Source organism: Thunnus maccoyii, chromosome 5 (genome assembly GCF_910596095.1).
Source record: "Thunnus maccoyii chromosome 5, fThuMac1.1, whole genome shotgun sequence".
NCBI classification, from domain to species: Eukaryota; Metazoa; Chordata; class Actinopteri; order Scombriformes; family Scombridae; genus Thunnus; species Thunnus maccoyii.
The window spans coordinates 30,269,283-30,287,430 of record NC_056537.1 but is presented as its reverse complement, the minus strand read 5'-3'; the positions used below and the strand labels follow the sequence as shown (position 1 = coordinate 30,287,430).

General features: G+C 39.9%; 1 protein-coding gene across 4 annotated transcripts; it reads left to right on the top strand.

Annotated features, from left to right (window-relative positions):
* Positions 1-2,991: 2,991 nt before the first annotated feature.
* On the top strand, positions 2,992-10,994 carry det1 (DET1 partner of COP1 E3 ubiquitin ligase). Of its 4 annotated transcripts, XM_042413006.1 has the most exons (10): positions 2,992-3,163; positions 3,244-3,292; positions 4,023-4,372; positions 4,568-4,834; positions 4,934-5,146; positions 5,365-5,588; positions 7,683-7,812; positions 8,365-8,555; positions 9,492-9,683; positions 10,223-10,994. In XM_042413006.1, the coding sequence occupies exons 3-10, from the start codon at positions 4,124-4,126 to the stop codon at positions 10,410-10,412; spliced, it is 1,656 nt and encodes a 551-aa protein (XP_042268940.1). In that variant the 5' UTR covers positions 2,992-3,163; positions 3,244-3,292; positions 4,023-4,123; the 3' UTR covers positions 10,413-10,994. The 4 variants fall into 4 exon arrangements, with proteins under 4 accessions (XP_042268940.1, XP_042268942.1, XP_042268941.1 ...); XM_042413008.1 differs by lacking the exon at positions 3,244-3,292; XM_042413007.1 differs by lacking the exon at positions 3,244-3,292 and having other exon boundaries at positions 2,992-3,190.
* Positions 10,995-18,148: the final 7,154 nt, after the last annotated feature.

Genomic DNA, 18,148 nt, shown 5'->3' with positions numbered 1-18,148 from the left:
AAACAACCCAACAGTATTGTAAAATAGTTTGAATAAGCACCACCTCACCCAATACAACAGTAAAATGCTGCTTACATATTAATGCAATAATGTAATATATAAGTATAACACTCACATTCTGTATTGATATATTAAGTGCATTCTGCTGGTAATACTTAGGTACTTTTACTTAAGAGACATTGTCATTGTAGGACTTTTACTTGTAATGAATTTTCAATATTGCTCCTTTTACTGAAGTAAAGGCTCTGAATACTTCTGCTATCCCGGTCAATAATGCATCAAATTCAAATCAAGTTATTTTAATGTACTTCAGGAAAGACATTTTTTATTGGGACAAATACATGAGCTGCACCTTCCTCTCACCCATCGCTCCGCTGCCACCTCCCTCACAGTCCGGCAGTCCGCACTCTGCAGTACTCAGGAGACTGAAGCAAACTGGCCCACCATAATGCATTTGTGATCACTATAATTTCTCAGAAAAAAAAAAGCAGAAATCATCCACTGTCACAAAGACAGAAAAGTTCAACTGCATGCGGATTGGAAAGTTACAATGTTAAAATGTCCTATTGTGCTCTGAAATTAGGCTGGATTGAAAAGTTAAAAGCCTTTGTTAAATGCCAAACACAACTGTCTGAGTAAAAAAAGGAAATGGTAAAACAATGTATTTCTATTTGCTCCCCTTGCTTTGTGTAACCTTTTCTAAGTGCCTCTTATATAGGAGTTTTATCAAGTCAGTGAATTTGCTCTATACTTTTGTGGTTGTCCTCTAATGCAAATGCTCTTTCAGAAAGTTCTGTTCGTTATAATGATGATAATAACGGCAATTGTAGACTTTGCACTCTGTTTAGCTGCATTATATACTGTTCCAAAACAGGGTGCTGAAGAGCCCCCACCCCCCCTTTTTTTCTTTTCTTCTTCTTTAAACATTGTATTTAAACATTTTCTCAGACAGTCGTTGGTTGCACTAGTCTCTTTACCATCCCATATTCCCCCTGACTGCTGAAAAGAGAACAATTTGAAGTTTTCAAGTAACTCCATTTTGGGGAAGGGTGATAGTGCCGAATACCTGAACTTAAGAGCAAACTATCTGTGCTGTTTCAACTGGAGAAATATGTGACAAAGAGCAGGAAGAATAGAGACTGTCCACTTTGGGCTGTAAAAAGCAAAGATGAAAAAAAATAATCTTAAATAAGCACTGTGTCTTCTGGCAGATAGGCTAAAAAGTGTATAAAAACACTCAGATGTAGACTCTCTTCTCTACTTCATGGGCTGATGCTAAAAGCTGAGGCCAGGGCTCTTTGTAGTGTGCAGTTTATTAGAGGGAAAATAACAGAAAAACAACCAGAGGATAGTACATAGTTTCTATTTTGAATTACTCCCATGTGTGTTACCGTTGTAACACACAAACAACTGTACGTGCACACTCACGCACATATACCTGATTTTGAGAAACAAGCTCAACACGCGAACCGCACACAAACCAGCAGACAGACACATGCACTCATGCACACAAATATTATGCAGAGACACATCCACATCTTGAAGCACAGGTTTAATCAGGCATAGTTGAAAAGGAAAATGCCATTAGATTTTAAAGTGGATAATTTCACATCCTTCCCTCCATTCATTTCTTCATTTTTCTTTTCAAACTGGACTTTTATGCCTACTACATGTACTTTTATGGAAAATTACAACATTTAAACGAGACTCTTTGGTTAGGGATAATTGCACAAAGAACCATTAGCAGTCTTCCGAGACCAATGTACTGTGAGCATTTTTCTTTTTTCTTTTCGCAATGCTATTCTCAGTCCATATGAACATGCCTCCTAAGAAAGAGGATAATCATAATTTAATTATCTGCCATTATGGAAAGCAAAACGCAGGTCACCTGGGGTGCACGTGCTGTTATAAACAAATCAATTAAATAAAATAGGCTAAAAAAACAAGACAGTTACATACACTGAAGGTACAGTGGTCAAAGGTCTATTGTATTTCCCTGTCAATTTAGTTGAAGAAATTATAATCATGTTCAAAGTTTGCAGGAGCACTTTTGCTTCTCACCTGCAAACCCACCTACTGATCAGTAAATTGGCACTTCAGTGAAATCAGCAGGTGCACATTTGGCTGATGTGTGGCTACTATGAGAGTCACCTCAAAATGCAGCCGACTGCAATTACCTACTTGAATTGAATTTGGTCAAATGTTATACCAGGATGCTCAGAAATATGTTTACAGTATATTAATTTCAGTTACTTATGGGGCACTAGCATGTATAATAGAATACACAGGTTAGTAAACCCTTTTATGATAACTATGTTATAACACACGTTTATTTCAGTAAGGTTATTTCTGTCATTTTCAGTGAATAGGAAATGTAATGTTTCAAAAATCGCACAGTAATTTTGCTCTAACGTGTTTCAAGGAATTCAAATGCCTATTATATATTACAGTCCTCTATTACTTTGATCACCATACATGTCGGTTCCATCACGACTAATGTGGCATATTACTATGTAATTGTTGTAGCCTTTTTAGGTGCCAGTATCTCAAATCCAATTGATTATTAATATTAGTCTAAAATACAAAATGTGCAATACATTTCACACACTACTGTATATCTGAACAGACTATATATACTGTGCATAACCACCTACTATATGTATATTAATTAACGTAATTTTTTAATTTCTTACCATTTAATATTTATCACAGCACTTCCTGCACTCTTCACTTCTTTGCACTATTTTATCCTGTTTACAGTTGTATACGTTCATTCCTTGTGTATATTTCTGAAGATTGTTGTGTTGTTATTCTGTATCAGTACATTGAGAGCCACTAAACCGAATCAAATTGCAATTGTATGTGTAAACATACTTGGCCAATAAAAATGATTCTGAATACTTGATGCAGCTGTTACAGGGTGCAGTTCCACTTTTTTCCTGAGGAGGATGTGGTGGCGCTGTTCAAAACGACAGCTCCTGAGTTCCACTTCAGAAAAACGCTGCTGTCTTCTTCTGCGTTTCCTCCACGGCTCACTCAAAACAAACACAGCGGTTGTTTGACACATAAACACTCCATAGAGTCGGAGATTTGGAGAAATGTGATAGATTTGCGTTATATTTGCACTAAGCGGAAGAAATGAAGCTGGACATGACCGACTGAGGTCAGTGGCTGCCAATTTAACGTTGCTGTAAGTTGTCGAGCTTCACTGCTGTTGCTAACACAACGAGCTGAACTTGGCAGGTCCAGAAAGCTTCCTGAAAGCGGGATAATTGGCCTTTTAAAGTAACAAGTGAGTGAATAACAGCGTACTGTGTCAAACCTTAACTCAAATTAATGTAATGTAATGAAATACGATGATCTGTAGCTGCTTTCGTTGTCGAGTTGTCTTACATTAGCCTGTGAAAGCCGTTGCTGTCCGCTGTGCTTTTCTTAATATGATAACACAAAGATATAACATGATGATAACTCCATCTGTATAATGTCTCATATAAGAGGTGTACTAGTGTGGTTTAATGAGCTGATTAACCTATTAATATGAGTTACAGTGTAAATGTGCAAACATAATAACACGTTAGTTAGCTGAGACCAGACCTTTGTCTGTAAATTAGTGTGACCAGCAGACAGGAAACTGTTTTTATTGTGCAATGTATTACAAAATAAATCAAACACTTAAATCTATCATGAGCTGTGTCCTTAATAAAGTCTGAATTATAATTGAATTGAATTTCACCAGTTCACTCTCCTTTTTTGTCTTCAGACGAGCTTGATGTTTTTGTCTCTACCTTCAGTTTATAAATTGTATGATGATATAACATTGAAAAGCAAGCAGCTCTTCATGTTTGTGAAGCTGCAAACATCTGATCAGCATGGATTTCATGTATTGTCTCTCAGTGTTAGAGCCTGACTATATGTGGATTTGGATCCACCTTCAGGTCAACATGCAGCATGTGATAGAGATTTTAGAGCATTCATCTGTTCTCCTTTCATACCTCCATTCAAACTTTCCCCTGAACCCACAGGTACGAGGAACGTGCTTGTGATGTAATCATTTCACCACACTGGCCGTCTGCACGAGCTACCTACTGAGGGAGGGGTTTGAGACCATTCTCTTATCACAGCGATGGACGAGGACACCCCAACCCTGAAACCTAGACGGATCCAGAATCAAAACGTGGTCCATCGTCTTGAGAGGCGTAGGATCTGCTCGGGTCGACCAGGAGCTCACTGGTACCGAGTGCGCTGTTTCCACAAGAACCTGTTCCCTAACTTTACTGTAGTCAACGTTGAGAAGCCCCCCTGCTTTCTTAGGAAGTTCTCACCTGATGGACGCTGCTTCATCGCTTTCTCCTCTGACCAGACGTCTCTGGAGGTAAGAGGACAGAAAATTAATTGTTAACGTTGCCTTTTTTTTTCCCTCCTTAAGGAAAATATCTGGTAAGGACTAGATCAGGAAAACTCTTAAACACTCTCCTGACTGTCAAGTGCAGCTGGAACACAATCTGTTCTGCTAACTTCCCAATTTACCAGAGTGAAAAAGATGAAGGAAACGCTTGTTCTCTTCCAGATATATGAATACCAAGGCTGCCAGGCAGCTCAGGACCTGCTGAGAGGCCAAGAGGGAGAGACCCTTCTAACAGCCAACGACCAACGTTCCCTCAACATCCGAGGTCGCCTGTTTGAGCGCTTCTTCTCCTTGCTCCACGTCACTAATGTGGCCTCAAACGGAGAACACCTCAACCGGGAGTGCAGCCTGTTCACAGATGACTGCCGCTATGTCATCGTCGGGTCGGCCGTGTACGTCCCAGAGGAGCCGCCGCCGTACTTCTTTGAGGTAACAACTAACCAGAAATTTAAAAAGCAACTCAAAAAAAAAGAAAACTACAAATTCACTTCATAGATTTGTTTCCATTCGTATTTCATCTCCCACCAGGTGTATCGCAACAACGAATCCGTGACTCCGAACCCTCGGTCTCCTTTAGAAGACTATTCCCTCCACATCATCGACCTCCACACCGGCAGGCTGTGTGACACCAGGTCCTTTAAGTGCGACAAGATCATCTTGTCCCACAACCAGGGCCTCTACCTCTACAGAAACATCCTGGCTGTGCTGTCGGTCCAGCAGCAGACCATACACGTCTTTCAGGTGAGCAGATTTGCCATTTTAAATGGATTTAGTGGTTGAAAACAACTGCTGATTTAGGTCTGGTTAGAATTTTAAAATACTTGAAAGCATCACCCAGTAGAGTAGATTTCTACCTTTTTACGATTCAGTTTGGATCTACTTTTCAAGACGCTGGTGTGAGAGATAAACTGAGAGGAAAAATCTTCTAGTATCTAATTTTCTTCCCCTCCCCTTCCCAGGTGACTCCAGAGGGAACGTTTTTGGACGTAAGGACTATCGGGCGGTTCTGTTATGAGGATGACCTCCTGACTCTTTCGGCCGTTTACACAGAGGCTCAGGCCGAGAGCCAGCCAGGCTTCCCGCGTCTTTACACTGACAAAACCATCAACTCCCTCAAGCACAGGCTGCTGGTCTACCTCTGGAGGAGGGCTGAGCAGGACGGCAGCGCCACCGCCAAGAGGAGGTATGTAACCTTTCTCTCTTCTTTTCAGTTGTTTTTATTTTGCATGTGAGTGCAGCAGAGGCCAATTCAATTCAGTTCAGTTTTATTTATATATATAACGCCAAATCACAACAGAAGTTATCTCAGGGCACTTTTCACATGGAGCAGGTCTAGACTGTACTCTTGATCAGAACTGTATTATTGACATTTCACTAGTATTTGTATCTGACAGGCCTGTTAAACTCATCTCTGAGCTGGACAGGATTGTGTGTCTGATGAAGAGAGCAGAGGGGTGTTCCATCAACGCAGCTAATGAAAGCTGTGCTTACCTGAAAAAGACCAGCTTGAATTAATGTTGAGTCTCACTTAAAGCTCAAGCAGTTCCACTAACACAGTTCAGCCACGTCTAGTCATTATTAAGTCTAACCAGGCTTTGTGCACGTGTACAGAGTACATCAGCAGCCCAGAACAGTTGATCATCCATGGTTTCGGCTTTATTTAATTTTCAATTTGTCTTCACAGCTTGAACAAAACAAGTGAATGAATATAAAAAATTACTTCAAAATAACGTTGGCACACTTTTATTTCTTATGTTATAAATGCTAAGATTTGAAATGAACTGAAGTAGGTATTTTGTAAAGGTTCCTCACAGTTCTTCCATCTTGTGTTTCCGAACACAAAAAGTGATGCGAGTACGAAAAGACGCTCGACTGATCCGTCTTTTGGGAGTCTGTTTCCACCCGTCGGACATTCTTTGACAAGCTAAATTAAGTTTGACAGGTGGCCTGCTACGGAGCAGGCTAGTTCTGCGGTATAAGTTACCATGGTTACTGAGCAGGGATCATACTGTATAAGCCACAGTAATGGATTGGAACTCTCACTTGAATTAGTGAGACTTATCAAAATAAGCCAGGATTTTCCTCTATCCAGCATGATGGAAAACCCCTCAGAAAGAAAGAAATTTAAAACAAATAAAGTAAATTAAGTTCACTAATATTTACTTATATTTACGTTTACGAAGTTTAAAGTAGTTTAACTGTTGTGTCAGTCATGGATACCTTGATTTAAAGTACTTCAGGGCTGCAAATAATGATTATTTTCATTATTGATGAATCTGTTGATTATTTTCTTGATTAGTCAATCAATCGTTTAGACTATGAAAATGTTAAAAAATAGTGAAAAAATGGCATTCACAGTTTCTCAGAGGCCATGGTGACGTCTTCATTGTTTTGTCTATAATGTTAAGATTTTCAATTAACTGTCATATATGAAAAGGAAAAACAGCAAATCTTCACTTTTGAGAAGTTGGAACCATCGAATATTTGACATTTTGTCATGAAAACTTACTGAAATGATGAATTGATTATCAAAATAACTGCTGATTAATTCTCTGACAACAGACTAGTGGTTGCAGCTCTAAAGTGAGGAGTTATTTACAGGACTGAATAAAATCATAACACTTCAAATAAAAATAGTAAAAATGTAATATTATCACTGTAAGTTTGACCATTGATAGATGTTATAATTAAAGAATTATCAATAAGAATTATTATTATGAATTGATGTTATAAATTGAATGTAGTGTAATGTTATGTTTTAACTGTATGATCTGTAAATTAGTGATACACGGTTTTATTGTGTAATTTAGGGCTGCAACCAATGACTTCATTCACAGAGTTTGTTTGTTTTTCTTCTTCATATTAGCTTGTTTTGTCCGATCAATAATCCAAAATCCCAAAAAGTTTCAGTTATGAAAACATAAACCAGGAAAATCAGCAAATCTTCATAACAACGACTAAAAACAGTGAATATTTGGAGGGGTTTCTTAATAAATTACTTGAATGATAATTGATTGACAAAATAGTTGTCAGATAATATTGTTTTGACTGAGTAATTGATTTATTTGCTAACTGCACAAGTGTAATTATGAGTCAATCTGGGGAAAATATTTACAGTTTAGCAGACAGGCTTATGAGCAGATAAACTGTCCACCACCAAAACTGGCTCCTCAGCATTTCTAGTAGCACTTCCATAATGTACAACTGTTAGATAATCACCTATTGATCGGTTTAGTTCAGTTATTGGTTTTCATTCTTTCTGTCGTGATGTTGTCAGATTCTTCCAGTTTTTTGATCAGCTGAGGAGGCTGAGGATGTGGAAGATGCAACTGTTGGATGAACATCACCTCTTCATTAAATACACCAGTGAAGACGTGGTCACACTCAGAGTCACGGACCCCTCACAGGTACCACACACACACACACACACACACACACACACACACACACACACACACACACGCAGATCCTGGTCTGAATTCCTCCTTCTGTTCTCTTTGTTGCTTTTTCCTGCCTCTCTCGTGTCTTTTGTTGTTTATGTTGTATAAAAAGGATTCCTTCTTCAGGTCTCCAAGGACACCGTCTCTCCCGCAGATTCTGTTCAGTCCTGCGACTCATTCATGACAACAGCAAATAGATCTAATTAATGTTAATTTTATTTTTTTCAAATCTCAGCTCTCTGAATGTGTCGCCCATCAGCTTTCATCTCCCCGATGAAGAATATATAAATACTATCATATTCATCTTATATCATTTTATAACATACACGGAGGCCAAAGCTAATATTGTATTGAAAAATCTAGTTATAGCAGAATGAATGTCTCAGTATTCCTGACTGGCCTTAGTTTTTCATTATTGAAGAACGTGGTGGATTGCAACATGCTTGAGAGGAAAAAAAAAAACATGCCTACAAGAAAAAAATACAGCAAAATATCAAAACCTCTCTCTGTCTTTGGCAGCCGTCGTTCTTCGTGGTATACAACATGGTGTCCACAGAGGTGCTGGCTGTCTTTGAGAACACCTCCGACCAGCTGCTGGAGCTGTTTGAGGATTTCTGCGACCTGTTCAGAAACGCTACGCTACACAGCCAGGCCGTCCAGTTCCCCTGCTCCGCCTCATCCAACAACTACGCACGGCAGGTCCAGAGAAGGTACCGAGACATCCTGTGTAAAAGCAGAAAATTATTGGATTGAAATACCAAATATTTCGGTGTCAAAATGAGATGTATTTCAGTTTGAGCATAAACTGTGCTGACAAACTGTTGTATCAGGGGTTCGTTTCTGAATGAAAACAGAAACTGCACATGATGGTGTGCAGCCAAATGTCAGGGAGTATTTGAAGACGGCGGTTACGAAAGGGAGCAGATCAGCAGTGATCGCCTGGAGGAGGAGGAGGAGGAGGAGGAGGAGGAGGAGGAGGAGGAGGAAGGAGTTTTAGGACTTAATCTGGATCTAGAAGAGAGACATTAAGACAGCCAGCATGGCTAGAGGAGCCGTGATTGAATTTGGCGGTTCGGCTCCACGGTGTAGGTGACAAAATCCTCGGTGGAAGGCAAAGAGGGAGGAGCGGACAGAGGGGGGGGTCGGGGGAGGGAGGAGGAGATAAAGGATGGTTTGAGCGAGGAAAAGAGCTTAGAATTGGATTTTAGAGTGGTGAAAATTGATTTTGGGAAGAAAAAGAGGAGAAATTGAAAGCTGGTGAGCACATTCAACAAACCAGATTTGTACCACTTACAAATGGCCGGCATAAAGCCCCGTTCACAGGGTTTCAGGGAGAAACAGTCTATAAGAGGGGAGGCAGAAAAACACACAACAAGGTGAGAGGACATACTAAAAATATGTACAGAGAGTTTTTAAGGATCGAAGAGAAAGGAGAGAATATAGGAACTGAAAGTGAGACCAGCAAAACACTTCAGTGTTGGTATGTGTGTGTGTGTGTGTGTGTGTGTGTGTGTGAGGACTATCATTTAGCCTGGCAGGTTTGACTTGTGAATCTTTACATCAGGGCCACACTGTCACCCGAGAATAAAGACTCCTTTTGCTATTCAATGTCACTGTGCTGATATCCCTGTATGTCTGCACCTCAGATTCAAGGACACCATAGTGAACGCTAAATTCGGCGGCCATACGGAGGCGGTGCGTCGGCTGCTGGGTCAGCTGCCCATCAGTGCCCAGTCCTACAGCAGCAGCCCATACCTCGACCTCTCCCTCTTCAGCTACGACGACAAGTGGGTGTCTGTTATGGAGAGGCCCAAGACCTGCGGAGACCATCCCATCAGGTACAGACTTTAGAACCACACTATCAGTAAAAGTGACAAATGAATAATGTTAGTGCTAACACAAAGTATCTAAGAATACATCCTTAACAAAAGATTCACTTTCCATTACTTGCTGCAAAGGTAAGTAAAAGTCTTACCTCAGTGTCCTCTTTCTACCTTTTTTGGAGCTTTGGTCATGTGATAACAGGTTGAAATTATTTGTTGATTAATCAGTCAAATGACTGAAAAGAAATCTGCAACACTTTTGATAATAGGGTTAGGGTTATGGTTATCATCAATATTAAAACACGTGGCACAGCTCTTCTCCAGTACCTCATACTTTATTCTCCAAGCCTTTTCAGCTGTTTTGCAATCCTCAGGTTGATGTCTGAGGCTGTGTCTGATTGATGATTTAGTTAAGGGGTGGATGTGTTAATCAACCACAGATTGACTTCAGATTGACTCCAGTCAGACTCTAATGTGGAATAGAAACCTTGATCCCTATCACAGAGCAGCCAGAGTTTAACGCGACAACACTGTCCGTCTCTCTCGTCCACCAGGTTTTACGCACGTGATTCGGGCCTACTGAAGTTTAAGATCCAGGCGGGCCTGCTGGGACGGCCGGTGAACCACGCCGTGCGTCGCCTAGTCGCCTTCACCTTCCACCCTTTCGAACCCTTTGCCATCTCTGTCCAGCGCACCAACGCAGAGTATGTGGTCAACTTCCACATGAGGCACGTGTGTGCGTGAGGAGCTTGTGTGTGTGTGCAAAGACGGCAAAAAAAACTAAACTCAGAGAGCCTGCGGACTCACAGTCGGAAGAAAGATGCAGGATGGTTGAGATTCTGTCAGCACCGGTCACGTACAAAAAACATGTTTGTCGTGTTTGTCGCCCTCCCTCCTCTCCAGAGAAATCAGCAGTCCTCTCGCTGCATTCTCCTCCCAATGGAAACCACTGTTCCTCTCCTCTTTCCCCCTCCATCAAACAGTGGTCACTCTACTCAGCAAGAAGGCGACAATTCTGCCTTTTACTTTTGTCTGCAGCGCTTTGCCTCCTCTCTCCCCCTTCCTCCATGGAACAAAGAGCGACCTGTAGGGAGGAGAGGCTAGAATAAGTGTAAATGGAGATGTAGAGAGAATGATTGATGTGCGGTGGAGGTGGGAGCAGTAGGTAGCCGGACTTCTTGGAAGGAACCAAAGGTGTTTTCTTTTTCCTACTGTGCACTGAAAGCTGCACATTTATATCAGAATTGTTTATTTAGTTGGTCCATGACCAGCTCTCCAACAAACTTTCTTTTTCTGACATGGATGGAGAAAAAGGTATTTTTTTTTTTTTTTTTTTTTATTTTTTTTTTTTTTTTTTTTTTTTTTTTTTACATATCATTGTTTGTATATATTTTCTGCCAATAAAATTGTCTACATTTTGCTCTCTGTATTCGTTTTTGCTGAGTTTACAGCAAGTAGAGGAATCTGGTTGAAAATCAGCTTTTTTTTCCCATCATGCCTACTGCCTGTCTATTCCTTAACTAGCAGTGCAGACTGGAGCACACCTGGTAGTAGTTTTCAAAAACGTCTCATGGCATATCTTAATGAAATGGTGATTCATAATGAACCCGGCACAAGTTTTATATCTCAGACAAGACACAGTGTCGGTGTCAGGTTTAATTTGAATACTGCTCCCTGCAGTCTGTTCTCCTGCAGTGTAGAGAATCTTAACGTTGCTATTTTATATCGCACCCATCTGTTGTGCAGACAACAGCACCGTACATCTGTTTAGCTCAAATGTGTTATTAAAAACATGCAGATATAAACATCTACAAATACGCAAATGGGCTAACACCACCCCACCCTCTGACAAATGCACTGATATGTATGCAAAGTCGCTTATACATGAATAACCACGCATGCACAATAAACAGACATAAAGGCAAAAAAAAAGCACACACCCAAGCAGCTGCAAGGGGTCATGGTGGTATAGGAGGCAGGTGCTGAGGGATTAAGTGTTCTCCTAGCCTCTGGTTACACACTACATTGAACCTGGGAGGTGTGTGTGTCTGAGAGACAGTCTAACAGGGGATTAAGGCACAGTGAAGAAGGCATTTACTGATGGAAAGATGATGGAGAGATGAAAGAATTGGAGAATTGGTGAGAGACAGAGGGCCGGGTGGGAGAGGGGGGTGGGGGGTAAAACAGAAGGACGTAGAGATGTGTGGATCGATGTGGTGACTGTACAGTATTATGCAGCTGCTTTGTTTTGCATAAGCACGGTAAATACTACCTCCTAGATCAAGGCTTAAGGAGGCCATGTTATGTCATTGTCATTATAGTGTGTTTGTGTAAGCTGGTGTGTGACAACATGCTGTGATAATCAACTAATTACAGGAAGCGCACACAGCGGGCACAGACAGGCCTACATATAGGAGGACACATTGTCTGCTGTCCTCGTCTCTGTGAACAGCTTGCCTATAGAAAACGATCAGGATTGTGTGTGTGAGTGCTGGTAAAGGAGGTGAGACACTGCCCCCTCACATGTGTTCATGGTTCTGTATTTTTTTTCCTCCATATTTGTGCTGTTTTCCTCGCATCAGACATCGCTAGGTGTATATTTGCAGTTTCCTGCAGGAAATGTCAGCCTTAACATGCTTCAACTATCAGTTATTCAGTTTCAGCGCAGATGTTTAAAAGCCAATAACAACGCAGGGTAATGTCAAGGTAAAGTTTTTAATGCGAACAGAAAATATAACAATAAATATAATATATAACAATAAGAAATATGTTGTATCTGTCCTACTCAGGTATACCCAAAGCCTTCTCCCTGACCTTGGTTGCTACGGAAACATAACCACTCTCTGCTTGGTAACCTAGTCTTTTCTAATTGCTGTTGTCTTGGCAACAGCGCAACCAATGTAATCCAGAAAAGGCCACAATCCTTAGTGTTTCCGGTTGCAGTGCTCGCCTTCTCAGAGCAGGCTCTAAACACACACACATGCATTTAATCATTTAGACAACAGCAGCCTCTGATTCTGAACTGTGTGCCACAGTTCAGAATCAGAATTGATCTTATTGATAGCTCAAGTGAAGCAAAGAGAGTGGTGGTTCAGGGTGAGGGTGGTAATGAACCAGCAGAGCATAAGAAGAGGTGGAAAATATTCTAGTTTAGATTAGATTAAATCAATTTATTTAGATTAGATCGTTTTTTTAAGGGACTGTATGCAAATTATTTGGGGTGAATGGGGCATGGTCAGAAAAGGGATTATAAATTGTCTCATGGCTAAAAGGAGGGGAGTTTGACTTGTCTGAGAGAGCGGGGGTATGAGGGGAGTCTACATTTTTTCTTTTTTCTTTTTATTTTAGCCTTCCTTTGATAGTTAACAGTTACATAAATAGCTACATCATGGTAATGTGACTCAAGCATTGGGTTGATTATATGACAGACAATCAGACATACAACCGACAAATAGATAAATAAGTTATAACATCATTTAATCTAATTCATATTTATTTCTTATATTCAAAGTCTGTGCTGGCGTACAAATATTACAGTTTGCTGCCTGTGCCTAGGTCAGTCTGGACGTACTAGCAGGATTTTGTGACATTACAGCTTCTTTGGAGCCAATTGTGGTCCAGTATTTAATTCACCACCTGTAATATTGAAGCTTGAAGAGTAGACTTTCAGTGAAATAGGATTCATTTTGTGTCCAATAAATGATTTGAAATGATAAATGATACATTTTTAACTAGGCAATTGAACCTATTTGTGGAAAAACCATATCAGACGCTCGTTGAACACAGATACAATATTTTATATGTCTAAAAACACATCTGGAGGAGATCTTTATATTGAATACAAAATTATACAAGTTGTACAAATTTTATACTGTCTCAGTATAGAGACATTTTTGGCAGGTTGTTGCAGTTTATCTAAATCAAGGGGAGGGTCTTGCTTTTTTCAAAATGTGAAAGATTCAGCCGTCCTCTGCACTCTAGTAAATTTTGTACAGTCCCCAACTGACATGTTTCATTAGAGAGGAGTTGGTTAAAAAAAGACATGCTTTAAAGGCCTTTAGGCTTGATTTAAGTTGCTCTAGAGGAAAAAATATATATTTTGTATGGTGTTTATCAGAAGCCTATGATGGAAAATAATACAATAATACAATAAGGGTAATGTTTTAAACTATGTTCTAGTGTTGCAGTACGTGCCTTACTACCACCTTTTGCCGGGGGCCCACAGCCTGCAGAATAAGCTCCAATCACCAGAACAGAAACACTGATTCAGTACTTCCAAACACAAACCTCCCCTCCTCACTGCTCATCAGTCCTGCCTTGATGTATAGCCAAAACGTTCCCTAAAACGCTTCCTGTCCATCGCAACTGCTTGTTACTGCAGTTGCAAAATCACTGCATCACCAACAGCCTACTCCACTCCGAGAGATTTAAGAGCTTCACTAAGAGTAGAGTAGAGAAGGGGAGGTGCATGTGGTTCAAAGTGAAAAATACATGGTGGATGGCGAAGAAAGAACAGATAATGATATGGATTCAAGGGAGAGACTGAAAAAAGGTCAGAGCAGATTTACCAGGGGGGGATTTCATTATCCCCTGACATATAAAACACAGGCAGAATGTCCACTGATGACTGAAGAGCCACAGGTTTATTACTGTGACGATAGCTGCCATATTTCTTCTCTCTGTATTTGCTGTCCTTGTCTTTTGCCTGCTTTTTCCAGCTTCACTTTGTTAGAATTGGACAGTATTACTTCTGTCCATTTTGGTGAGCAAACTCGCTTTGTGATTATTTACACACTTCACTGAGATATCTGTTGATTATATCGTATATCGATAGATATCACAATTGTGGTATTGAGTTGGTCATTTTTATCACAACCAGGAACATTTCATATGAAGGATTTTGACATATATACACACAAAGTAGTTCCAATTACAGGTTTTCACAGTGATGCCGAGGAATAATCCTTTGTTTGTTGAAAGAGTATAGTATTGAAATCCCATTTTTCAATGCTGAGAGCGATAAAAATAAAACTCTCTTCACCTCCATTATATTGGAATAAAGTGAAAAATCTCAGAGACACACAATTCACAACCTCAGCACATAAAACCAAAACCATCTGCATGTCTAGATACTACAGACCAGGGTTAAAGTAGCGTATGGCCTTTAAGAATTCTTCTCTGACTCAACTGCCTCTACTTATCCACGTCTTACATTTTTTTAATATGATAGAGTAAAATCAATAAGGGTGAGTAGTTTTGCCCAGATTCAGTAGTCCCTCACCTGTTATTGTTATCGATCACTCTAGTATTGTTCCTCCCTGCAACATATAACACTATAACAGTGTCAGCATTTCATATCATACGGATTAGTACTTCAGCCATCTGTACAGCTGATTGAGACCAGTTCTGCACTTGTGAGGAGCCTCCTGGTGAGAGCCATGAAATCACAACACCACCACCTAATGAGTACAGGGAGCAGGAGGCGCACACAGAGGAGGAGAGGAGAGGGTCTAAATATTGACAGCAAATATGTGATTGAAGGGTAGGGGTGTCCCCTGACTCATAGGTGAGTGCTCAGACACAGAAAGCAACACACACACTCCAAACCCCGACTCACACTTTCATGTGTTATCAGCATCTACAGCTGTCTTTGACTGGGGAGAGAGGGGTGGATTCCTCATATATGCACACACAGTCCTCAGGGCCCGCACCATGCTGAGACAAACACACAGCTTGACTGTGGTTGATGATATTGTGTGTGTGTGTGTGTGTGTGTGTGTGCTTGTGCGTGTGTGTGTGTGTGTGTGTGTGTGTGTGTGTGTGTGTGTGTGTGTGTGTGTGTGTTTACATGTGTATTAGCTGCAGATAATTTCTAACTGACTTCATATCTGTCCTAGACACACTCAGTCGGGTGCCTGCACATGCACACACACACACACACACTAATCTCTCTGCATCCCCCTAACACACACACACACACACACACACACACACACCTGACTGAGCACCAGTTGGGGGGTTTCAGGTGGAAGTCCGCAGGGAAGGCTTCGCAGCATGGCCGACCTAAAAATATGGTACACTGCTAGGTCTAACATTAGTCATTCCTACATAAAGAACTAGAAGAGAAGGGTAAAGAGACGAGTTTCTTGAACAGAATACTGTCATCGTCGTGTGTTCAGTGTGTTAAGAGAGTGAGACAAAGAGCTCTTGTTCGTGTTCCCGCATGTGAAGGGCATGGTTATGTTACTCATTTGCATTTGGAAAACAAACATAAGCCTGACCCCTTGCATTATCTGCATGTCACTGTCTCTAGTGCAGTGCTTATTAAAGAGAACATTGATGTGAGGCTAAAACCAGTTCTGTTAAACCCTTGACAGTGTACCAGGCTTTGACCCCAAGCTTTAACCAGCACTGTTCCCGTCAACAGTACAGGTGATCAGCAACAGGTGATCAAAGTTCTCCACCTGCTGGACAAAAGTATGAACTACATCTTCTTCTTGGCCTACTTTCTGTGAACTACAACTACCATAACTCTCCATGAGTAGAGATGGAAAGTAGCTATTTACTCAAATACTGTATGTAGTTTTAAGTTTTTATTTCTTATTTTACTCTTGTATCTGACTTTTTACCTCTACATTACTGCGCCATTTCAGGGGGAAATTTTATGAAATGTTTTATTCCACTACATTTATCTAATGGTTTTAATTCATTTGGAGATAAAGAATTTCCACAAAAAACATATAAGCTTATAAATATGATGAATTGCTATACATTAACTAACCACGGTATGTTGTCAATCTCAGCAGGCACTATATAAAGAAAAATATGTATCTCCAAATTTGGTGAAATTTTCACAAACACAGGGTTGAGAGAAAATTCTTACTTTTTAAGCTAAATAAACCATATAAAGAGTTGTTAAATTAAGAGGAAATGCATTGTCAGAAAGCTGAAAATGGGGTTGTTTCTTCATGAAAATTTGACATTTTGGAGATACATGGTTTTCATACAGAGGAACAAATATGAGCATTTAGGATGAGTACTTGAATGAGCACTACACTGGATACTTGAGGTGCATACATCTGACTGCTAATGCTTGTTTAATTCTAGCAGGACTGTTCACTGCAGGTCCCTCTCTACACATGATAATGAAACATTTTTTTTTATCATGCTAATGCTACATTTAATCAACTAAAGAATCAGTCCATGAGACATGAGTTTGACTTGATCCTCCCACCTATATATGAATGTAACCATGACCGTACAATTTCACCTCACTTTACTACTGAAATCTGCAACTATACACATGTTGTAGTCCTCCCCATTGAAGATGTAACTAAAATGATTTTCAAACTACATTAAAGATGACAATAATGCTGCTGATTCTAATGTGTAAAAATATAAACAAAGTGAGCGAGTCATTGCCTCTAGTTCACTGGCTGTTTTGAGCAAACTTTATTAATTATCTCATCCAGAACAGGTGTGACCCAACAGGATGATCAACTTTTTAAAAAGCTAAATAGCTACAGAAAGTGACAGTTCAATTGTATTGGTTAATGTGTTTAATGATACCTCATCATACAGAAAAGTTTAATACTTTTGCACACTCTACACACACCAGCTTTGAGGTTGCACAAACTTTAATGTAAAAAAGGGCTTGTCTTGGATAAATACAAACACAGATTGCAAAACTTCCCCTCCTATTTGAGGAACCATTTGTTTTCTAAAACGTCTAGTCGAATTAAACAACCATAAACTTGATGTGACAGTCGCTAGTTTTCTTTTATCATATTGTTGAACCTGAGGAGGCATCCCTCAGTCTGCCCTACAGTTCCCTCAGGTTCTTCCAAAAAATAAAGCTTAGCACAGATTAAGTGTGAGAATATACTGGTTCAAAAATTGTTTGTGTACATGGAGCTAGGCCTACAAGGAATGATGCTTGATGATGATGAATGATGCAGGTTAATTGAGAAAAGAGTAAAAACGTCACTGAAATGGCAATCAGAATATTCCCCGCAGAGGCTCCACAATTCTTTACCTGTTATCATTTTTGTCTCATTTACATTTACTTACTCTTTACATGTTGATGCAAGATTATGTTGCAAGTTGTTTAGTTCATTAAGTAGTTCTCAAAAAGATAACAATTTGAAAGAACCACTCAAAAGTCATTTTGGTTGATCTGATTCATAAATCTAACATTCCTCCAGACCTGTTTTAAGATATATAAGATTCTCTACTTTGAATAATAGTTTGTGTCTGATATGGTTTTTCCACAAAAAAGTTAAATTATCTTGTTAAAGGGATACTATGCAGGATTTTCCTAAAAAAAAAAAAAAAGACAATGTATAGACAACAAAATAATAGGGATAATACAAAAATAATCCCTCTCAATCATCACTTATGACCCACTAGAAGTGTGTGGTGGTGTATGTATCTACAGAGACTCTGCTCTCTGCCTGGATTTTCTTATTATTTTGCTGTAT